Source organism: Protopterus annectens, chromosome 10.part0, assembly GCF_019279795.1.
Source record: "Protopterus annectens isolate FY-2018-M chromosome 10.part0, PAN1.0, whole genome shotgun sequence".
Taxonomy (NCBI): Eukaryota; Metazoa; Chordata; order Ceratodontiformes; family Protopteridae; genus Protopterus; species Protopterus annectens.
The window spans coordinates 1,350,896,471-1,350,922,352 of NC_056744.1; the positions used below are offsets into that span (position 1 = coordinate 1,350,896,471).

The following is a 25,882-nucleotide window of genomic DNA, read 5'->3' on the forward strand; positions in this document are numbered from 1 at the left end:
CATTTAGCCCCGGTGGTTTATGTGCGGCTAACATCAAAATCCATCTGAGCTCTTTCTGTTCGGTTTTATTACATAAATCCCCACTTCTCATGCTGTATATTAAGGTATCTATAATGGAAAAACTAAAATAATGATTCTCCCCATTTTGAATCATGTGTTTAGCTATTCCACTATGCTCCTGTCCTCTCCTGAAGCAATAAAGATGGTCACGAATCCGCTCTCTCAAGCGTCTGTTGATCTTCCCATCATAAAATGCCTCACAGCACACACACTGGGTCAAATATATCACATCCTTACTTTGACAATTCCCGGTCACCCTAAATTTATATAATCACCGTGTTGTAGGATGGACAAACAATTTGTTTGTCTCAAAGTATTGACAAAATGCATAACTATTGCACCTCATTGTTCCATAATTGACCAAAGAGATATGGTCCATCCTTTCTTTGTAGCAAAGCATTTGTCTGAGTGACCTCTTATTGTTGTATATAAACTTAGGCTTATCACCCACTATTTTCCTGTCTTGGTCATCAGTCCGTAAAATATGTCAATTCCTGTATAGTATATCCTTAACCAAGTTCGTATCCGCTCTTAGTAGTGGCCTTTTTCAGCTTTTAGTACAGTTCAGTGAGAGACACACCCAGACTGACCTTTATCTAATGGGCATACATGCCACTAGTACTTACATCCACACTTACTAGACACATGCATTTTTTTAGATCTTGCAGCAGGCTACAAGGAGTATACACTACACCATTACACAGGCATACATACTACATTACATGTTGGCCTCTTTACCAAGGACATTTACAGTTATCTCTAAAAGGTTTACAGACGAAAAATGCTTATTACATTCCCTCTGTAATCACCTCCTGTATTGGACAAAACTTTTTTACATTACTTTCAATTCCACTTTTTACAGCTTCTTATGCTTAAAAAAAAAACATACACTTTTTTCTGTTTTATTTTTTTTTTTTTTTAATGCTTTTTTCTATTGCTTTGAGCTTTTTGATTATTTTTTTTTAGAATTTTCTCTCTTATCTTTTTTATTTTTTTTTTTTTCTTTTTTTTAATACTGCTGTTGCTTTTAATGAAATCCTTCTGTCTAAAAGAAACAGCTCTGTTTTTAGCAGCTTTCCATAAGTTATTTCCCTTCCCAACAAAACAAAAAATCTCAGGCAAAAGAGCATTTGAAACCAACCCATTAAGCCGCTATCCCCATTCTTTTTCCCAGGAAATACCTTTTAAAAAAAACCTAAAAATAAAAAATCAAAAAAAACAAAAAGAATGTCAGTCTAAAAAGAAAAGCTGTCAAAACAGGAATTGTCAACCACATAAAAAACAGTCAAACAAAAATCCCAAGCCCTGGTAAATAAAACTCTCAGAATCATAGAAAAGTCATGGCCACACTACAGTGTCTTACTGAGGTACTTGATTGAACTCCAAGGTCCAAAACTTCAGTCACCTTCCAGCCCCCTGGTGTTAGATCAATGTATATGTACAGAGATAACCCACTTTCACACTCCAAGTGATATGTGAAATATGTAATACTCTCTGTAATGCTGACTCCTAAAGGCAAAAGGTATATAGCTGAATGAATAATGTGTTGTGCTTCATGATAATGAAAATAAATACTGATTAGTAAAAAAAACTTCAAGTACTAAAAGGCTACCAGTTCCCCATACACACAAACAGATAAGATTTTCTTAACCACAAACAATTTACAACAAAGAAACATCTGTGAAGGGATGTTAGGAAATTTTTGTGCAGGAGGTAATTAAACATGGGTGTACACAAACATCTGTGGTCAGATTTTTTCAGACAGAGGTAGAATCACAAAAGCAATTGATCTTTTTTCATCTTTTTCCCTCCTCAAAACACTTTTCAGAAGCTTTTTTCAGCTCCCATAAAAGGAATTCATTTTGTCTGCCTGTTTTTCCTCAACCAAGGTCCCCTTTTTTTACCCCCCCAAGGAAAGATCTAATCCTGCCCCTACCTTCTGCCTAGGAGATACATTATTTTTGAAATATAATCACTTGTTAGCTACATTTTTTTTGATTACTAGATAACAAATGAATGAACTTTTGCAATATATTTGATGTTGTGACGATTGATATGTGATATTTTACAACACACACACACACACACACACACACACACAAATGCACACGCACACACGCACACGCATACACACCACACACACACACACACACACACACACACACACACACACACACATACAACTACTTATAGCAGTACATATTTGCTACACCAGACAAGTGGCACTGCTACAATAGCAAATCAGTGTACAATCACAGGGATTCAGCAATAAACATTTACTGACATATGACAAGCATTCATCATTATTTACTTCAATACCTATTACTATCCCTTTCTTCCTAATTTTTCACAGATTTTTCTGTCATACTTTCTCTCTGTCACACTTACACTCACTTAGTAAAAAAGATGTGTTGACTTAAAAATGTGTTACAAAAAATAACTTATAAATAAATTATTTAAAATTTAAATAATATTTAATATTTATATAAATATATTATTTTATTTTATACTTATATTTACTATTATTTTTATCACTGAACAGAATTTTTCAGTATCAGTTGTTCTGCCAGTTGTTATAAAAGTATGTATAAAACTGAAGAAGAGAGACAAGACTGAATTAGAGAACAGATTAGCTGCCATCCTCTCGGCTTCTGGCCTGCTTGCATTGTCTCTGATGCTTACTTTGATTATTTTCATTACTATATTCATAAACAGTCCTTTACAGGTTAAAAGTAAAAGAAGTGTAACTGAAAATTAATACATTTTTTTTTTAAATTTTCCCAGCAGCTTGTGGGGCCCCAGCGTCAATGAGGGGATAAGGGCTCCTAAGGGAGCCCACTGCAGGCCTGCAGCCACAGGTAGCTAATGCTGGCTTTAATATTAGTTGTTAGGAAGGATGTCAGGGCAGGGCCAACTAGGGCTGGAGCATTATATCATTGGCAAATATTTTAATGAAATTGTTTTTTAAAAAAAAAAAATCTATAACTAACTACTTTAAAATTTATTTTTTTTTGACTTTAGAAGGAGGGGTTATTGTTTACTTACCTTTTTTTGGTTATACAAGCTTGCTTTTCTTTTTTTGGTGTTTTGACAGACATACAAAATATCATGATAACATAAGTTGTAGGTTGTGGGGGGCCCCCAGGAAGGGGCCCCCCCCACCGCAGAGTTCGCTGGTGCCTAAAACCGGCTATGTATCCGCTGAGTGTGTCATGCTGTAATTTAGGGTTTGTATATCATCCACCCTTTTCTCAGAGGTCAGACCACCTCTAATTGGACTGGAGAAGTAGGGTTTCCCTATATTATCTCTCATAGTCTTGGCTATCAAGCAAGCCTCATCTATCTGTTTCTCATGGTATCCTCTAGCTACAAACTCATCTTTCAGAGTCATCAAACTAGTCTCAAAGTCCTGGTCCCTTGCATGTAGTCTTGACATTCGTACGGCCATGTTTTTAACAACATTTTTAGGAAATTTTGGTCTGAGGATGCAACCGGGACAGGTTGTGAAAGCGCTTACCCTTGTAATAAAGTTTCTGTGGAATCTCATTTGGACTTTATTTGGATTTCTACTTGGATTTGAGCTCCTTTGTGGTGGTTCAGTGTTTGGAATATATTTTTGTTTTTGATTGGACTATTGTGTATTTGTTCCATCACTCAGGAACAGGGCTTTTTCTTTCTTTATTTTTGCTAATTTTTGTGTCTTAGCCCTGTCAACCATGGCAGAAGGAATGCATACTGGTATAGATCAGCTAAAACGATTGATGGAGCTGTTAATTGTCAGCGTTTTGCTCAATTACTCAAGTTGGATTCAAATCTACTATTAACTGGTGACTTTATATCTCCGCTTCAGTATGAAAGAGATGGCTGCCAGGAACAAATTGATGTAAGGCAGCAACTGCGAGCATTAGAGAATGATCTTTATAGACTGGAAAGGCTACAATTTCAAAGACTTCATATGGAAGCTAGTGTCAAACTCAAAGTTGTTCCCAGGGGCCTGCAGGTAATGAATATGCCCTCGTACTGTATGTTATATCCAGAATTGTTAGTGAAGTGGCAGCAGCTAAATACTGATACTAGCATCCAGTATATGCAATTAATTATAGACTTTTTCTACCTATAGAAAATGAACTAAGTGAGAAAATAAGACAAGCACAAGAATTGTTATACAAAAATTCACAGGACAGTTTTGTTGATACTCAGCTGTCTGAACTGATAGATTAGATCAGTTCTTATGAACAGAGGCTGCTTCAAATGAAGCAGAAAAAGTTAAGAAGAGATTTGGCAGATTTTCAGAAAGGGACCGTCTTCTCGTGGCCTAAAGAACCGAGAGCAGGCCCTGTTCATACTGAAAAGAATAATAAGGCCACAACAATGAATAAGGAAGCTACAACAGAGGGAATAGAGCCCTCCACCAGCCGTGAATGTTCATTTCCAGTTTTACCTCTTTCTTTTCACGTACGGTTGAAGAGGGGTTTGGAAGTGGAACCAGAAGGAAGAAAGTTCAAGAGGAAACAATCATTTAGAGAGGGACAGGTATAGACAGTGAAGAAAATGTGGCAAATGACTTAGCTTGCAACATTTTCATGAGAGAACTGGATGAGCAGGAAGTTAAAGCGTTGAATAAGGGCCTGAGTTTTATACCCTCTGCACAAGCAGATTTACCAGCTATGTTAACTGAATTGAGACTGTTTGCATGCAATGTCACTTTGGAAATGATGTACAATGTAAGTACTGAAAATCACGCTGATGTAAATCTTTTCAGAAAACCGAGTGTATTCACACCAACTTTACCACCTAGTATAGAAGTTTTTGTTAAAGCATGCGAGAAGGATTTGTATGACATTTTTAAGTCTAACTATAGGGGTAAGAAATTCTATAATATGACACTGAATGAAAAACAGGCATTGAATAGGATTTGTAATGATGGGGAAATAATTATTAAACCAGCAAATAAGGGGCATTTAATAGTGGTGATGGACAAGTCCTTCTATTTAGAATCTATGAGTAATTTACTAGACTGTGCAAACACATATAAGGTGATTGATGAAACAGATGTGCATTCATTGATTGAGAGCTACAACTGTCAAATTAAAAACTGTTTTTTGGAGAATGTTATATCTGATGATTTATATAAATATTTTATTGTTGATACACCAACTGTTCCCAGTTTCAATGGACTTCCTAAGGTCCATAAAAACAGATTAAAACCACCCATCAGACCTATAGTCTGAGGGGCTGGGTGGATCACTGAGCCCACCCTTCAGACCTATAGTCTCAGGGGCTGGGTGGATCACTGAGCCCACCCTTCAGACCTATAGTCTCAGTGGCTGGGTGGATCACTGAGCCCACCCTTCAGACCTATAGTCTCAGTGGCTGGGTGGATCACTGAGCCCACCCTTCAGACCTATAGCCTCAGTGGCTGGGTGGATCATTGAGCCCACCCTTCAGACCTATAGTCTCAGTGGCTGGGTGGATCACTGAGCCCACCCTTCAGACCTATAGTCTCAGTGGCTGGGTGGATCACTGAGCCCACCCTTCAGACCTATAGTCTCAGTGGCTGGGTGGATCACTGAGCCCACCCTTCAGACCTATAGTCTCAGTGGCTGGGTGGATCACTGAGCCCACCCTTCAGACCTATAGTCTCAGTGGCTGGGTGGATCACTGAGCCCACCCTTCAGACCTATAGTCTCAGTGGCTGGGTGGATCACTGAGCCCACCCTTCAGACCTATAGTCTCAGTGGCTGGGTGGATCACTGAGCCAGCATCTATTTTTATGGAAAAACAACTGAGACCCTTGATATCTAAATATTGTTTAATATTGAGAGACACAGAACATTTTTTGAAAGTATTTTTATGCTTTTTTAAGCAATTATAAGGCAAATGGGGAAGAACTTTTGGTTACCCTAGATGTGGTATCCCTTTTTACTAGCATTCCCAATGAAATAGGAATATGTTATCTAAGGGAATTCTTGAAGAAGGATGCCACATTAAGTGTGGAAAAGATTGATTTAATATGTTTTTTTTCTTGAATTGATATTGGAATTCAATGTTTTTACATTTGAGACAAAGTATTTTTTACAAACATCAGGAGTAGCCATGGGTCCCCCACAGCTAATAGCTATTCCAATTTGGTAATGGCTCAGTGAGAACTAAGTTTCATGATGAACAACAATGTTTTTAGTAGGAACATATTGTTCTTTTGATGGTTTGTAGATGATTTGTTTCTTTTATGGGGTGGCACTGAAGATAGGTTATATGAATTTGTTGAATACTTAAATATTAGCACAGAATTCTTAAATTTTACTGTGAACAGTTCAAGGGTCAGTGTTGACTTCTTGGATGTTAAAGTAATAATGGAAACGACAACAGGGAAGATATAGACCAGATTACATAGAAAGGATTGCTATCGTAATAGCTATGTCCACCACACGAGCATGCATCCACCCCACATTTTTAAAAATGTTGTTAAAAACCAGGCCATATGAATGTTAAGACTATATGCAAGGGACCAGGACTTTGAGACTAGTTTGATGACTCTGAGAGATGAGTTTGTAGCCAGAGGCTGCCATGAGAAAGAGATAGATGAGGCTTGCTTGATAGCCAAGACTAAGAGAGATAATATAGGGAAACCCTACTTCTCCAGTCCAATTAGAGGTGGTCTGACCTCCGAGAAAAGGGTGGATGATATACAAACCTTAAATTACAGCATGACACACTCAGCAGATACAACTTGGTTAAGGATATACTATACAGGAACTGGCATATTTTAGGGACTGATGACCAAGTCGGGAAAATAGTGGGTGATAAGCCTAAATTTATATATAAGAATAAAAGGTCACTCAGACAAATGCTTTGCTACAAAGAAAGGATGGACCATATCCCTTTGGTCAATTATGGAACAATGAGGTGCAATAGTTGTGCATTTTGTCAGTACTTTGAGACAAACAAATTGTTTGTCCATCCTACAACATGGAGATTATATAAATTTAGGGTGACCAGGAATTGTCAAAGTAAGGATGTGATATATTTGGCCCAGTGTGTGTGCTGTGAGGCATTTTATGTTGGGAAGACAAACAGACACTTGAGAGAGCGGATTTGAGACCATCTTTATTGCTTCAGGAGAGGACAAGAACATAGTGCAATAGCTAAACACATGATTCAAAATGAGGAGAACCATTATTTTAGTTTTTCCATTATAGATACCTTAACAGACAGCATGAGAGGTGGGGATTTATGTAATAAAACCGAACAGAAAGAGCTCAGATTTTGATGTTAGCCGCACATAAACCACCGGGGCTAAATGATTATATATCACTGAAACTAGTCTTAAAAAGGAAGAAAGTAACATGAAGCAGTTTTGTTAGACTCCCTCTTTGTTTTATATATATATATATATATATATATATATATATATATATATATATATATATGTATATATATATATATATTTATATTTTTAGGCATATATTTTAGAAATATACATTGTAATATATAATACATTTTATTGTGATTACGTATGTTTTTAGATAGAGTGGGAGGACATGTTATTGAATTGTAACTAAGCTGCCTCTAAACTGCTTTTGAATTGTCTGCGTTTTTAAATTGTCTATCTCTTTAAGCTGGGAAAGCATTTGCACTTTTCTTGATTTGATTGGATGATTTTAAATTACATGTATTTTAAAATGTGTGTGAGCTTTTAAGAATTCATTTTGATCTGAGTAAGCAACCAGGACAGGTTGTGAAAGCACTTACACTTGTAATAAAGTTTCTGTGGAATCTCATTTGGACTTTATTTGGATTTCTACTTGGATTTGAGCTCCTTTGTGGTGGTTCAGTGTTTGGAACATATTTTTGTTTTTGATTGGACTGTTGTGTATTTGTTCCATCACTCAGGAACAGGGCTTTTTCTTTCTTTACTTTTACTGAAATATTTCAGATGATGGAGTAATTCTACAAGATAACCATTGAACATAATATCTTTCAAATGAAGTAATAAAAGTAACAGCTTTCCAATGTTTGAGTCAATTGGCCCTTTTAACAATCTAACTAGATAATTGTAACATTGAACACCCTTGCCCAAGTTAACTTAGGTGTTTTATCTTCCAACATAGACAAGATAAACTTCTCCCTCCTTACACCATCATTCTGTCATTTTAAATCAGCACAAATTATTATTTTCCCATTTTTCTTTTATTACTGCTAACAATGGAACACACCATCTGTAGGTTTACTAACCGTTTCATCTACTCCAAGAGACTGCATCACTTTTACCTCAGCCTCTAGCTTAGAATAGTGAATGCTACTCTTTATGACATTATGAGTGCTTGAGGAACTGAGGCTGGTTTCAGAATAATCCCTCTGGATCAGTTTAATGGAATCCAGCATCATCAAACACATTACAAGTGATCTTTTTCAGTTCTGAGAGTTAAACCTGTTTTACATGCAATGGCTGTACTCAGTAATTTCTTTATATAAATATCCAACAGAAAAAATAGATCTAAAAGTTATATTTGTGCCATTTCTACTGAGTCATGGCTAGCAGATTTCCTCTGCATCATTTCTTCTCACCTAAGCATATATGCAACAGGTATACACAAGTTAGTCTGAACACCAAGCATGCTGACAATAATTTCAAATATAATAAATGAGATTAAACACTTAATTAGACAATACTAGACAACTGACTAACACAATGTGCCTTCCAGATCCTAATTAAAGTAAGCAATTTTTTTTTAAAACATGCCTTCTATAGACCTACATAAAATAGGAATAGTGCAGTGGGTCATCTGTGATACATTATACTTATCTGAGGAAATGTGTATTCACTTTTGAGAAACTAGATTGCAAGGGCTTTCCCTTTGTTTGTTCTGTGGAGTCGCAGTACAACAAGTTGCATTTCAATGATTTGCAGATATTGGGAAATACAACTCAAAAACGGTACAAAAAAGGCATTTTTTAGCTGAGCGTCAAACCTTCCTGCATCCCCATGTACTGGGTTTTGCTCACACCATCACCTTATATATATATATATATATATATATATAGATAGATATAGACATATATAGATGTATACACACACACACACACACACACACACACACACACACACACACACACACACACACACACACACACACACACACACACACACACACACACACACACACCATTTCCATGGCACACTATACAAGGACACTGAATTCTGAGGTACTGTGATCAAATGCACATGATGAAAAGCTGGTCATAAAAACTGCAGAGTACAGGATAGCCCGTCAGAAGGTGCAGCTTGTTTCCTGGCCAGCAGGGATTCATTTAGTTCTATTTTACATGTAGTCAGTTTGTTATATTACTAAAAGTAGAAGGAAATTGTTCCAAATATGACCTGTATAATTCTTAAATATTGTCATCATATGAGGTATTGATTTTAATGGTTTGTATATGTATATGAATATTATGAAGTTACTTTTCTTGAATGATAGTACTGTTGTACTTGTTGGTGCGGATGTCTTAGGGTGAAGACAGCTATGTGCACATCAAAGCAGAAAATAATGTAGCATGTTTTTGAATGAAAGCCAAGTAAGATTTTGTAACCGAGTGCAATAATGGCTATTAGTTGAAGCACGAAGGAGGTAATTAGCTTTTTTGTGATGCACATGTTCTAGCTTATTTAGAAGCAAGTGCATTAGGCCAGTGGCTGGAAAGGAACAATGCATTAACACTGAGTTTCATTAGACATCTTTTTAGTAAACCAAAGCAGGAAGCAAATATCATTTAACAGATAATTTTCAGCAAAGTAGTCAACACACCAAGATAAACAGTTGTTTAAGCTTTAAAAAAAATACTGCTGGTGTCCTCCATGAACCTTTGGAACCCTGTGCCTATGAGTATAACAAGTGAATTAAAGTGAATTTAAGTAGTAATAATACTGAAAAGGCTAATCTGGAAGGCCAAAGTTATTCAAGAAATGGGACTGATTAGGCGATTAGGAAATATCATTCAACAGTGTTCTGAACTCATTCATAGGTTCATAGGTTCATACTAGGCTATCTGCCCTAGGGCATTTATAAGCCTAGCCAGAGTGTGTTTGGCTTTTGCCACCCATTTTAAATGAATTTTGCTATGCCCTTTTTCGAGGTTAGTATACTGTGCCTCTGCAGTGACACAGAAGTGATACCCGGGGTAAACCTACGATCTCCCATCCACTCATGAAGATTCCTCTTGAAGTGAGTCAATGAGGGACTTTGCCTAACCTGGGCTGGGATTTTATTCCAGAGTGAAGGGAGCCTCTGGGTTATGAATCTGTCCCTCCAGCATGTCCTATTTATTTCAGTGCTGAGGTTCAAGTCTCTCGAGTGCGTAGCTCAATGGGATTTAGATTTTCTGAGGTGCAGTATGTCCATTAATTCCGGGTTGGACATGGCTTTATACGTCAGGCACAGATCGCCTCTGAGCAGGCGGTATGCCACTGAGTAGAGCTGGAGTTTCTTTAACCGGGCAGCATATGGCATCTGTTTGAGCCCTTTGATCCTCTTGGTGAGGTACTTTTGGGGTCTTTCCAGTTGCTGCAGGTGTCTGGTAAGGTACATCCCAAAAGGGGCATTGTACTCAATTATGGGCCTGATGAGGGATGAGTAAAGAGGCATGATGACCTCCCCTGATCTAGATGTGAATCCCTTCATGATTAGGTGGGCTATATAAAATGTTTTTCTAACCACTTTGGCCAGGTGGTTTTCAAATGAGAGATTGCTATCAACTTGGGTCCCCAGGTCCCTAATTACTTCTTCCGTACTTAATGGATTACCACCTATGTGGTAATCTGTGGGCGCTTTGTTTTGCCAAAGGGGATGACTATACACTTTTTTTCATTTAGCTTGAGGCCATGGCTCTGGCACCAGTTGTCTGTTTCTATGAGGCCCTTTTGGAGGATGCTTATGTCGGCTGGAGAGTCGATTATGGTGCCTAGTTTGCAGTCATCTGAGAACTTGGTCAGCCACAGTCCTTCCGTGTTGGCCTGTACCTCCGAGAAATATATACCGAACAAGAGAGGTCCCAGGACTGAGCCTTGTGGGATGCCACTTGTAACTGGTTTGGAGTCTGACATGGATCCAGCAATTCTAACCATGTGGGTTCTGTCCTTGAGCCAGTTTGCAACCCATCTAGTGACATAGGGGTTTATATTTAAGCTGGTGAGCTTATCTATAATGCCTGAGTGGGGTATTGTATCGAAGGCTTTTGCGAGGTCCAGGTAGGCTGTGTGGACCACCTTCCCCTCATCAATGGCCTTGGTGACTGTTTCAAAGAAATTGACTAGGTTTAAGAGGCAGGATCTGCCCTTAACAAAGCCAAACTGGGTAGGATCCAGTGTCTGTAGGTCCCCAATATCTTTATTTATGAGGTCCATGATGATCCTTTCCATAGCTTTGCAGACCAAGCTAGTCAGGCTTATGGGGCGATAGTTTCCAGGATCTGTTGAGGCACCACCTTTGTGGAGAGGGACCACTGTTGCTGTACGCCACTCTTTGGGTACATATCCTGTAGTAAGGCTGAGATTGAACAGTAGTTTTATTTTTGGGTTTAGATCTTTTTAGAGTTCATGTAGGATGCAGCCCGGGACACCGTCTGGTCCCATTGATGCTGTGTTTTTTGCTTTGGAGAGGGCGGCTCTTACCTGAGCATCTGAGATGTCAGGGGGGCAGCACTCTGCTGGGATAGATATTTGCCCTTTTGGTGGGGAGGGGGGGAGAAGTTTGCGCTGAACCTGTCAGCTAGGATGTTGACAATGTCTGTTGGTTCGGTGTATTTTTTGTCATTTTGGACTAATTCTGAGCATATCTGGGAATTCCCACCCAGGTTCTTAACATAACTAAAGAAAGCCTTGTGATTATCCTTAGTGTCCTGTGCAATTTTTCTCTCTAAGCTGGCCTTAGACGATTTTACGAGTGCCCATAGTTTTTTGATAATACTAATCAGGGATGTCTTCCCTTTTTGGGATTTTGCTCTATCATGTAGTAGCTTCCTCCTTCTACTGTATAGTTTGTTTATGGCTGGGGTCCACCAAACAGGATGCCTGCCTTTGGAGGATTGGGTCTTGGTTTTATTTGGCATTGCATGATCCATGCATTCCTGGAGGTGTTCATAGAATGCGTTTATAAAGGATTCTGTGGTCTGGGCCATATTTTCCACAGGCCCGGGGGCTTTGAAGGATTCCACCTCGGTTTTGAGGAGTGTGAAATTTCATGTTATTACCCACTCTGACCTTAAAGTTATTACTTGTATACCTGTAGACAAATTTAATGCTAATGTCATGGGAGGAGCAGTAAAATCCAAAGTTAATGTGTCCTTCCTCTTCTTCCTCCCAGCATTGTTATGAAACATGTCCTAACTGCACTGTCAAAAGCAAAAAATGTCTTCCCTATGGACCCATCAGTATATACCTGGTTGCTTAATTAGCAGTATAAAGCATAGCCTCTTTGTACCCCTCCTAAACCTGTTCAAATAAAGCATAGCCACAGGGTATGCTGAGGTATGGAAAACTGCTATAATTAATAAAGGGAGACCATACTTCATATCGCGGGAACTATAGACCCAAAAGCACAAATGGAAATTTGGAGATCATTGCTGGAATTCTAAATTTCTAAACTATGGCCAGTGTCAATTGGTTTCACAGTTCAGTTCATTTCTTGGCTAGAGTACCTCCTATATGGAATCTACAATCCTTTCAAAATCTTTGTGGGGTTTTGCTGGGTGTTCATTTTTTTTCCCACATGCCAAAGAGATTCAATAAGTGAATTGCCAGTATTCCATACTGCCTCTAGGCTTGCCTGGTGTGTGTGTGTGTGTGTGTGTGTGTGTGTGTGTGTGTGTGTGTGTGTGTGTGTGTGTGCGCATGCGCACATGCACCCTGCAAGAGGTTATCATAGGTTCATAGGTATGTACTAGGCTAATGGCCCTGGACCCTTTACAAGCCTAGCCCATAGAAGTGCCCTGGCATTGTGTTGCCCGGCATTAGTTCCCAGTGCCTCTATTAAGTAGAGCCACTGGAGTGATCCCTGGGGTAAACTTTATATTTCCCATCCACTCATCAAGATTTCTCTTGAAGAGGGCCAGTAAGATGCTCTGCTTGACATGTATGGGAAATCTATTCCAGAGCATGGGCAGTCTCTGGGTTATGAACCTGTCCCTCCAGCATGTTCTGTTGATTGTGGTAATGAGGTTGAGGTCTCTGGAGCAAGTGATGTGGAGGGATTAGGATTTCTTTAAATGTAGCATTTCTAACAGAGCTGGGTCAGACATGGCTTTGTAAGTCAGACAGAGATTGCCTCTTAGTAGACGATATGAGACAAAGAATACCAGGAGTTTTTTGGAGTCTGTCCATGAAGGACTTGTGTTTAAGGCGTAGGATCCTCTTTGTGAGGTATTTTTGTGGCCACTCCAGCTGTTGCAGGTATCTAATGAGGTACATGCCAAATGGGGCATTATACTTGATGACTGATTTAGTGAGGGAAGAGTAGAGAGAAATGATGGCCTCTTTCTTCCTGGATGCAAAACCCTTGGTAATGAGATGTGTCACATAGAAGGACTTTCTGACCACAGTGGCAATGTGGTGGTCAAAGGAGAGGTTGCTGTCAACCTCTGTCCCCAGATCTTTTATAATGCCTTCAGTGTTTAGTGGGCTCCCATCGATGTGGTAATTAATGGGAACTGAATTTTTCCCAATGGGCATGACGACACATTTTTTGGCATTAAGCTTAAGGCCATGGTTTCAACACCAATCATTGGTCTCAGTGAGGCCTTTCTGTAGGATGTCTGCATCACTTGTCGAGTTAATAATGGCTCCCAGCTTGCAGTCATCTGCAGACATGGTTAGCCAGAGTCCCTCCCTGTTAGCCTGGATGTCTGAGAAGTAGATGCCAAACAGGAGAGGGCCCAGGATCAATCCCTGTGGGACTCCACTTGTGACTGGTTGGAAATCTGACGTGCAGTCCACTACATTCACACTATGGATTCTATCTGTGAGCCAATTTGCAACCCCCCTAATGATATAGGGGTAGAGACCTAGTTTGGTGAGTTTATCAATATTCCTAAGTGAGGAATGGTATCAAAGGCCTTGGCCAGATCGAGGTAGGCTGTATGAACTGCCTTACCTTCATCCACAGCTCTGGTGACTGACTCAAAGAAGTCAACCAGGTTGAGCAGGCATGATCTACCTTTCATAAAACCAAATTGCATGGGATCTAGAGTTTGGAGATTCCCTATATCCTTGTTAATTAGGTCCATGATGATGCGCTCCATAGCCTTACATATCAGACTCGTCAGGCTAATGGGGTGATAATTTCCAGGGTCTGTAGTTGCTCCTCCTTTATGGAGAGGGATGACTGTAGCAGTGTGTCATTCGGTAGGGAGAAACATGAGGTGAGAGGGTGTGAGTGAACAAGGCACACAGATGTGGTGCCAGTTCACTTTGCAGTTCATGTAGATCACAACCAGGGATATTGTTGGGTCCCATGGAAGCTGAATTCTTGGCCTATTGGACAATGCAGCTTTAACCTGTGATGTAGTAACGCTGGGTACCTGGCATTCTTCCGGTATTGAGATTGGTCCTTTGGGGGGGGTAGTAAAGTTGGCAATGAATCTGTTGGCCAGTATGTTGGAAATATCTGTTGGCTCAGTATAGGAGGTATAATTGTGCAGTAACTCAGAGAAAATCTGGGTATTGCCATGGAGACCCTTGATATAATGATAGAAGGCTTTGTGGTTGTTTTTAGTGTCTGCCAAAATTCTGCCTTTATAGCTGGCTTTAGAGGATTTGATGACGGATCTCAACTTTGTGTTGAGGCTAATAAGGGAATTTTCCCAGTCTTGGGACTTCACCTTTTTCTGCAACAGTTTCTTCCTTCTGTTGTAGAGTTTATTAATATCAGGGGACCACCAGACTGCCTTCCTTTTTCTGGAGGAGAGTGTCTTGGTTCTGTTGGGTATTCCTAGTTCCATGCATTTATGTACGTGTTCATACAGTGCATTTGTGTATGATTTGGCAGCCATGCATCTATTTTCCATTGACATGGGTGCCGTGAAGTTAGCCACCTCTGTTTTAGGAGCCCAAAGTCAGCTTTGGAGAAGTATTTCCCACTTAATTCAGTTCAGGGTCACATGGAAAAATGCAGCCTATGCTGATACTCACTCAGTGCAAAGCAGATGGGGCAATCCTGCTTGCCCAAAACAATAATCATAGGTGACTCAATAGTGAGGCACACTGATGTCCCACTCACTAGGTTGAATAAGGCGAAGGTCATGTGCCTGAATCCAACACATAACACACGCACTCAGGTCACTACACAACAAGTATAAGTATGACTCTGTTATCCGAGAATCAGTGAGGGAATGAATGAACTTTGTTAGTAGACATCCACTAACTTTGCTGATTCTGAGTGATATGCCAAGGGCCTCCTCAATCCTTTGGTTACAAAATGATATATAATTTCTTTTAACAGTTTTTAATAGTAGGCATAACATTACAAGACAGACTTTCGGGTAGTTGAAAAAAGTTTATAACTTGATAATATGGTACACTGTTTGTTTCATCCTTTACCTAAATCTACTTATTTCTTCAGTTGCTTTCATATCATATTCTTTTTTATTTAAATTAATAATTTTGTTTTGGTTGCAGAACCACACACTCACAGATATTTGTTATGACTGGAGCACATCCAGGGACAAAAGGCATTTTAGTGAAGCAGTTCATGTTTTGAAATAAACCTGCTTGTGCTCATACCAGGACATGCTCCATGTTTATCATATGTTAATACCTGTGTAAATGTTTTCTGCTGCCATTTCATGGCTGACCTTAGTCAGAGAAAATGCGCCAACATTTTTACCACTCATATCATGCCAAGATATTATATCTGTTCTTTTTAAAATTTGTAAATGTGTCTTCAACCAAGTTTCTGTATGACAAACTACCATGTTACCTGCAGTCCAAATTTAGTGTCATGCCTGACCTGTCAGGAAGAAGAAGACAGTTGGGAACTAACTATGCTGTCTAGTTTTCTGAGCAATGTAATGGTTCATGGGTTCTATATTACTAGCTCCATTTAAAGCCTTTTTAGGATCATAGAATAACAGGATCTACAAGACAGGTCAATCCACTGGCAATTAAAACATTGCCAGCAGTCACCCTCATATGGCACATGCTGTCTTCAAAAGGGAGATACAAGATAGGCCTTAGTAATTTGTGACTACCCATCCAGTCAACAAAGTTTGGGGTTTCATTTTGTTTAATATGGGTACGTAGTTCATTTAAGAGGTTTCTATTCATTGGGAGATGAATGTATTACACCTGGATGTCCTATGTATTTTACTATGGGTGTTTGTGGTGATGCTAGTTTTGTGACAGTGTAGGAGATCAAGGAATACATGCTCCTTTTTGGCCATATATGTTAAACATAAATCACATGGATGGTACACAGTGTAGATGTAAGGTTTCAAGTCTGTTTTGGCAACTATGGATCTTAAAACCAAAGTACAGAAACACCATGGGACAGCAGGAAGCAGCAAGCCAATCTTGTGTTATGAAAAAGTCAAAGGTCAATTCAATATTTTAAAACCAACATGGATCCATGTTGGTTTTAAAATATTGAATTAAACTTCGACTTTTTCATCATACAAGATTGGCTTGCTGCTTCCTGCTGTCCCACAGTGTATCTGTACTTTAGTTTGTCCTTTGCTGACACTGTGGTTGCCTTTGTGATTTATTGTGGAACTATGGATCTTAAGGTATTCAATATTTTTAGTTAGGAACTTCTGAGGTATTTCAAATTTTCAATGCAAACATGCAATGCATGTAGGCAAAAACATGCTAAAGGAGGCATTGCATTCAATAATTGGTCCAATAGCGGATGAAAAGAGAGGGATAAAAATTATTTTGAACTAGATGAGATTTCTATAGAAATTATGTGGCTCAGAATAAAATAATTTTCTGATGATTGTTGAAATGTGGTGGCCATTGGACAATTGTCAATCAATCTGAAGAGAGTTACTGTCTAAACCATAAGATGACGGCACAACTTTTTGTCCACAAATTTAACAGTACTGCATGTTTTATCATGTAACTTATGCCCCTTTTGTTTACGGCAGCTGCATGCAAGTTCTGGGCCAAGTTGCAGTAAAGTGGTATTAGAAACAACAAAGTTATTTAGATAGAGGGCTGTGAAGTTGGTTTGAATGCTATTGTAGTCAATACTGAATAATATGGGTCCCAACACAGAGTCTTGAGGGACCATCTACCCAGAAGTAAAACTATGACTGCCTTGGTAACTTTGGGCTTGGTGATAAACAACAGTACTGTTTTTAGTAAGGTTAGTGTCAGCATAAAATGACCCAGTGCAATCACTATACCTGCACAAGACAGAAGTGAACCATTTATTATTAACCAGACTAGTCAAGGTGTAGAGGGAAAGGATATGATGTGTACACCTTACAGAATATGTCTATGTTCTGCCGAATGCTGAACCTATAAGTGCAGCTAAACTTTATTGTTTTACTGTTATGCATCACTCACACTAAATTAAATTCATTCTTTCATCTTAGTGAACAAAACCCGTTCATGCCTTTTTCATGAAGCAAGCCTGCTCAGCTTGATTTATCCTTATCCTGTTTCATATTTGCTTCTAACTGCCATTCTTGTTTCATTCAGTTGCCTAAACACATCATTTAGGTTTTAGATTGCATTGGATCTTTTACTTAAAATAGACAGAAATAAAAGAAGTGTAATTTTAAAGTCTCCCATTCACAGTCAATTATTTACAAATGTTTCTATATCAGGATCTTAGAAATGAGCTTAGAAGGCAATACCAACTTATTAGTAGCTGATGATGGCAAAGAAAGTCCCGTGGTTCACAGCTCAGAAAGAAAGAAATGTTGTAATTCTGTTCTCCCAACCAGACATAGCCATAAAAAGGGACTTGGAAAGAAATGTTCATGTATCTTATGTTGTAGGTAAGGTAGTTTCCAAAAGCTGTTTTAGTTGTGTAACAGGTGCTGTCACATTCCAGAGGACACAGGTATATTAAGTATGTGCCTTGTAGTACAAATACTTTCAGGTAGAAGAAGACAAACTAGTCCTGTCCTTATTGAAATGATATCAAGCCTATAACTGTTAGTAAAAGGGCCTGCATAGAGTTTTTGGTATAATCCATCATGTGAAAATGTCAGTCTAGTTCAAGTTATTATAGCCAGCCGGCAGATGTATTGGTGGTAAATATTATTTGGCTGTATAACATGTTAGGCACTCATAAATATACAAAAACTGTAGTATCCAGCACAATCTAGTTTTATCTTATATGGAATATCCAGTATTTACAAGAACACAGTGTATACTACATTTTAGCTGTTAATGTGTTAATTCTCCTAGCAGCACCTTTTGCCATCTTAAATAGAGTTCAGTATCCCACTGGAAATGCTCATTCTACAAATATTAAGCTTCTTTCAGCATGTGTGTCTTGCTTGTAATCGGTGCTACTTTTGTTTGTATGCATTTCAGCAGAATTAATAGTATTTGAAAACTGAGCCGAATTGCTCATCTCGTGTTTTTGTTTCTTCCATGTTTTTTTAGAACAGTAGTATGAATTTACTGTACTCAGAGATTTTAGACCCTCGGAGTTGCTATATTTCCAAATGACAGTTTTGCCATTCTGCTGTAAGGTACCAACATCAACACAACTAAATTAAACATTCCAGACATGAATTATTATATTGACGTTTGGCCCAGCGATCTTGGTTAATGAATGAGGGCCAATTTCAAATAGAAGGAAAAACTTAATTATGATTTTTACATGCTATTATCAGCACTTAGAAAAAAACATGTATAAGTGATGTCTGAATACCTGGATTGTTTATTGCCCTGTTTGCACTGCACTATTGCTATGACAGATGATTTAGGGAGGCTTAATTTAACTTAAAAGAATGTTAGAACAATTAGAACAATTATACTGCCATCCCTTCCACATCTTTCTATATCCTTCTTAGTACATGTTGAATTAGTTTTTACAATCCTTTTTTCCTTAAGCTGATCACTTACATATATTTCTAGCCAGCATTGTGTTGTCTAACATGACATGACATAAAGTGATGCTGCAAAGATGTCTGAATGCTTATCTGCTGAGTACACCAAGAGCCAGTTGCAAAATCAAGCACTGGGTAATGCATTCTAAGTTTTTGGTTTAGTCAACCTACATATTTACCTTGTGTTATATGCACACATTGATGACAGTCAAAGTACAGTTTCCTGAATCATATAACCAAAATAATTTGTGCAGCACTTACTACAGAAAACTATATTGAGCTGTACTGCCACTGTTGGAATTGTACTAATTGACTTAGAAAGTAAAATATGGTTCATCCCATAGAAGGCCTTGCTTGTCATACTAGGTGAGTGCAACTGCTTTTGTGTGACCAGTCCCCTAAAAGTGTTGATTTGTAAATCTGATGGCTTTTTATATTAGGTTGAAGCCATCCAATAATTGCTTCAATCAGGAGTGTCAGTAAATATTCAAACATTGGGCATGCTAAATTTCTGAGGGAAACAATCATTTAATTCCCCATTGTTGTAATCATTTTAAAATTATTATAGCAACCTTGAAGTACTGTTTTCTAGAAAAGGTTAAATTCTATGTATTATCTGACTACACATGTTCTGGGTGACTTTTAATGGTCGATTTACTTTTCCTTGAAGTTCACAATATGCTTTCCCATGTAAATTATAAAGGCATTGTTGCATGGAATAGGAAAAGAAAGATGGGCTTCCTGCTTCTTCCTTTACTGGCTATCCCAGCTGCATGCATTTCTTGTATAAGCAATACTGAATTTTGTTTATTTTTCTGACTGAAATACCAGATCTACTAGGTGTTATTCAATATTTATATGAAATGATACATTATATCATAAACTAAGTGGCAGTCTTAAATTGTTTTTTTTGTCTCGATTGCTTTTCCATTTGTGTTTTTTATGGCACAGAACAATTAATTTGTAGGATTATATTGTAGTTAAAAAGAGAAAAACATGCACCCTCCTGGGCAGGCAACATTTTGACAAAGCTATAGAGACGGATAATAACAATATAAATGTAGTCTTCCTGTATTACTGCAGGTAATATTAGAAAACACAAATTACTGCAGTATTTGAATCTTTATTTATCTAGAATGCTACTTAAATTAGGGTGCAAATTAGCTACACTTTAATTCTAGTGCTGATTGTGCACAGGTCCTTTCTGTAGAAGAATACCCCATTGCTATCCTATTTTCATACTTCTGCGCTTAAAAATAATTATTAGGTAGCATAATTTAGTCAACAGAAGGATATTTCCCTTTGGGGATCACCCTCTTGTGCCATCTAATTAAGTCAGTGTTCCGTAATTACTTCTTTTCCTTCTGACGACTGTTCTAAGGTAACATGATTAAAATGTGTAGCAGGTAGACAGCCTCATAATGAGGATGTGATGCACTATGACTTTATAAAAAGGAAACAGGAGAAATGTTCAATAAAGAGTGGGCCAGTTTCATGTGTTTGTGCGGACCAGTATCCAGTATATGTTGTCTTGTTTCTGCAGACTGTAATTGTAACCCCTTTGGCAGTAGCCATGGCCGCTGTAATGACTCGGGATTTTGTGAGTGTAACAATGGAACGACAGGGCCCAAATGTGAGTACTGCCTGCAGGGATTTTTCTGGAAAGAGGACAGGGGCTGCAAACGTAAGTAATACTTTCCATGCTGCCACCCTCCTGCAAGTTTTCTGATTCTCTTCTGTTTTCTGGCATGTGTAGAAAACTGTGCAGTTCCTTACAATAATGATATCATAAAACTAGAAACTTATTAAATACTTTTATGCTTACAGTGCTAGTAGATATGCTAAGTTGTAGTTGTTTAATTAAAACATGCTTTTACTTTTAATTAAAATATGCTTTCACTGAAAAGCTGTAGCAGGGGATTGCAGCATGCTACTGTAGAGCTTAAATCCATTTTACCAATTCTTGCACATCTTTAGGAAATTAAAAATCTGGCTAACATTTGAAGGAATAATAATACATGTTCAATGTTTTAGGTAAACTGCTGAAATCAGTACATATATTTTTCATTATTAGAAAACAATATTTGTCTATGTTCTTTTATACTTTTTCTTAAACTGAGGTTGTGAACATTGTATTTTTATCTCTATATTTTGTCTTCCCAACATCTGGTTATGAAGTTTATATATAGAGAGAGAGAAAGATAGAGAGATAGATATAGCTTAGATATAGATATAGACATATAAAATAATACATATTCTAAATACAGTGAAAGTTACATTCAGGATACAGTATAGTCAAAGCAATAACATATCTTGTATAATTTTTGCATGTGCTAATATTAACCTGACCAGTTCTTATATTATAGACACTGACAAAAGTTGTGGATGTCCCAATAGACTCGGACTGAACATTAAGTCAAGAAAGCTTTGACCTTTCAAGTAGGAAGTGAGCAAGTGTATCATGGCAACCACTGCAATACTGATGGCTGTTCTTTCCATTAGGAATGAAGCAGAATCATCACAGATGCCCCAGGAGTGGGTGACTTGAGGCATAAACTGCCAGAGTGCTTGCAGCTACTATACTTACCATTCCACCCCACTGTAATTGCTGTAGGCAAAAGCAAGAAACAAATGTCATGGGATTTGCAGGCTATGTATGGTATAAAGGATCCAGGCAGGTTAATCTGAAAGTGACTAACTTGCTTATAACAACCTTGTTTTCTAAAAGTAAAACATTACTATTAAGCAGAAAGTACATTTATTTCTAGAATATGTGTAAGGACTGTTGACTATTGTGCAAGAAACTTTACTCACAGACTTTCAGGGTTATCTAGCAGAAACTTGCTGCCAATTATTTGTTGTTCATTTGAAATCCTACAAAATACACTTTTATTTTGCACAAATGTTTGTTGCTTATTTCTAATTTAATTTTCAAGCTGATATGTCTACTTTTCTGCATTTGCTATGTAAAAGTAAATTATATCTAAGTGTGAGACTTCTGTAGGTGTTCTCCTGTCACATATTTTACCAGTGTCATAGATTATTTTGTTGTGCTATGTGGTATATTCATAGCTTGGTGACTTTATTACTGCAGATCTGAATTAAATATGGTATTGTAGTTACAGTACACTAATTTCCCATTCAGAATAGTGGCTTACACCCTTCCTATAGTGTTGGCATTGTACAAGACATTGTTTTGTTTTTTATTTTCCTACAACAGTGCTAATTTATTTCAGAACCACATTATGTTTGAAGATCTATGCAAAGAGAAGATGCTTTAGAATTACTTGCAAGATTCAAGGTTGTTCACTCATGAGGAAGTGCACCCACTAGTGAGATTTTAAGGATATGTGTGTATCCATGTCCTGTGCCAGGCTAGTATCCCATTTTTGGTTTATTCTATGCCTTGAGCTCACTGATTTACAGGGAGTGTGGTAGTCCCTAAGCAACTCTGTACTGCATTAAACAAGTTTTCAGAGAATGACTGAATGAGTAAAGATTAACATAAGCATCAACCAAGAATACCATTGAGTTTCAGATACAAGGGCAGTGAGCATATATATTGTCTTATCTTAATAATTCTGGGATACAGCTCTCACAATTTCAATTTTTGTTTCTCAATAGAAATATCTCTTCCACACACTTCTAGCCTGCTTGTTCAATCCTCACTTTTGATCATTATCTGCATGTAGATTGTATCTTTTCCGTATGTCCATATGTGTTTTTTCCATGTACTCCTAGTTCCTCCCAAAACATAGTAGCTGGTTGGTGAAAGTAAATTTTCCAAATATTTGTATGTTGTATTTACCTGTTCCTTCATTGTCCAGATGATGGATGTAAAGCATCTCTGGACCAGCTGTAAAATTTGTATAAAATGGCAGGTAGGATCTCCCTGGTTAACATATGAAAGTCGTTTAATGTTGCATGCATAAACTATAGGCTTCACCTACATACAATCAGCTTTCTCTAATTTCATCTCTCTTCTGCTAAGAACACTCAGCCAGTTTTTATATGTCATTAGACCATTAGAGAAATCTTAAAGTAAAATATTTATGCTAAATAAACACTTCCCTCAAAGACAGCAGAAAGTGTGATTTTATAAATTAAATAAAACCAAACACCTGGAAACATAACTGGATGGCAATAAAAGCTCAAGGAACTTAAAAACACTTTCTTCTTCTTCCTCTTCTTCTGGGTGGCCATGGCGGTGCAGTGGTTAGCATTGTTGCCTCATAGCAAGAGGTTCTCCGGTTCGATCCTTGGCTGGGGTGCCTTCTGTGTGGAGTCTGCATGTCCTCCCTGTGGTCGCGTGGGTTTCCTCCAGGTGCTGCTCCAGTTTCCTCCCAAAGACATGCAGTAGGTGGATTGGGCACTCTAAAATTGGCCCTAGGTGAGAGTGCTTGTGTGTGTGTGTGCCTTCTGTGGAAGGTTGGGTGCCGGGCTGGCAACTCGACACTGTAAAACAGTGATCCACTGTGGCAACCCCTAACTGGGAAAAGCCGAAAGAAGAAGAAGAAGTTCTTTACTATGAGAGCTTCAAGAGAAACAACATGAAATCATTAATACAGCTTAAATATAAAACAGTATATGACATTACTTTGAATTCATCCAACAAAAGCCATGGTAAAATATTCAAACTGCACACTAAATTGATTAGGTAAAAGATATATCCACTCATGTTATTAAACAAATCCTGAAAACATTTTATAAATATTTTCCCATGGATTTTATTGGATGAATTCAAAGTGATGTTATTTTCCGTTTTACATTTAAGATGTATTAATGATTTCAAGTTGTTTCTGATGAAGTTCTCATAGTAAAGAATGAAAGTGCTTAAAATATTTCAATGGTTTATAGTGTTTTTTTCAGTACCATGAGCTTTTATTGCCATCCAGCCATGTTTCAAGGGGTTTGGTTTTATTTCATCTTCGCACCCCTTGGTACTTCTCTGATTTTATTGATTTTATAAATTATTTACAGCAGAAGTTTTTCCACCTAGTACAAGCCATCAAGTCATTTTCTTGGTCACAAGAATTGCTTACTGGACCCATTATGATTGTTATACACTTTTTGCATATGGAATGTAAGTGCATCGCTTCTTTTCCTACTTCCCAACAGATGCTTGCCACTTATCCTTTGCCTGTTTTAATGTCTGTTTGACTTCCCTTTTGACATTACATTCTAGTAGTTCATTCCATGATTATACAGCCCCCTTTGTGAAAGGGTACTTTATGAGATACAGTGAGTATTTAGCCCTTATACTCTGCTGTTTGTATTGCCCAATCTCTCCCTGTCCTTTGTTCATTTATATGCTTACTGTGCTAACCGGATAGGTGGGCTGATCTAAGGACTACTTTCAGCCATGACCTGAGTCAAACGGCAATGGCAGCATGCTTACAAAGTTGTTTCAAGTAATGAAACAAACAATAACATAGGAGTATGAATCCAAAACACATACTTAGCATGACAGTATGCTAAAGTGCAGTTGGATTTAAATAACAGTAGGTTGAAAAGGGCAAGATGACTCTTTTTCATCTCCCTGACATAGCTTTTACACCATTACCATGCTTTCTTGTCTCATCTGTTTTTTAGTATGAAGAGTGTGAGCTTCTGTTGCCACTGGCCATTTCTACACTCATCCCAACATATGTAGTGTTGTATTTTAAGAAATCCCATATCTGCAAGTACAAAAATTGCTACAAAGACTTTGAATTCATTTTCTTTATCTTTATAGCTGTAAAAATCAATGTCTTCTTTTGGTAATTTTGGTTAATTAAAAAAATTATATTGTATCTATTGTCTGTATCTGAACATGTGAGATCTACAGAATTGCACTCAGCACTATAATATAATGGCACTGCAAATCTAAACAGAGTTGTGAAGTATTTATTCATTTACAGCTTACCCTAAAAAATCTCTACTGAAAGGCCATTAGGAACATTAAATCTGATACTTTGGGAGGGTAGGAGCAACCTATCCCTCCATGTTGGCAGGCTCCAATTATAACCTCCTGATTATGTATTATCTACCCCTTTTGTTTCTTCAGGTCAGACAAGATGGCAATACTTACTTGCAGTAACTTTCTCCAAAAAAAAAAAAAAAAAAAAAAAAAAACATGATGTAATGATGTACAGCACTGATATAGTAATGTTTGTCTTGTTGTTTACCAGTACAGTATTACGTGGTGAAGCTGGTGGATCTGTAAGTGACTATTGAGAAACTGTTGCTTTGTGTGACTGTACAGAAGGACTACAGCATATGTGTTTTTTTTACCACTGATGCCTTTTGCTGTACATCTGCCTATCTGTCCAACTTTCTCAGATGTTTTATACAATGAATTTTATTGTTACTAGTTTTCCACCAGATGTGTATTTTCTTAATTTTTTTTTAAATGCATTATTTACAATTACTTCTTATGTTCTATATGAAGGACTTCAGTTGCTTATAGATATACTTTTTTATTTTTATTTAGGTTAAACCTGCTATGTATAAGTGTCTCTTTTCATGAAGGACATCAGATTTTTCAGCTTGTTTAATAAGTTTGTAGGTAGTTATTAGACATACAGTCTAGGAGACCACTGAGGAGCCTATTCCAATTTCCCAACTACCCTAGAGAACTGTCTGGTTTAAGTGACTTGGTCAGAGTCACACAGTAGGCAAACATAGTCTGAGGGAATTAAACCTTGACTGCAGAACATAGCTTGATAGCACACATCCTTAGTCCTGTGCACGTACTGCTAGACAGAATTAACTGACTTTGTCA

The 25,882-nt window shown here is 37.8% G+C and overlaps 1 protein-coding gene across 6 annotated transcripts in view; it reads left to right on the plus strand.

Moving 5' to 3' along the window:
• NTNG1 (netrin G1) overlaps nucleotides 1-25,882 on the plus strand; it is a 2,528,066-nt gene that overhangs the window by 2,231,330 nt on the left and 270,854 nt on the right. For 5 of the 6 annotated variants that reach the window (XM_044085997.1, XM_044086001.1, XM_044085996.1 and 2 more), the window contains one exon: nucleotides 20,663-20,803. The exons of the other annotated variant lie outside the window; for it this stretch is intronic. In XM_044085997.1, coding sequence (XP_043941932.1) covers nucleotides 20,663-20,803 — 141 coding nt within the window. The remainder of the gene's footprint in view (nucleotides 1-20,662; nucleotides 20,804-25,882) is intronic. 6 annotated transcript variants of the gene reach the window in all.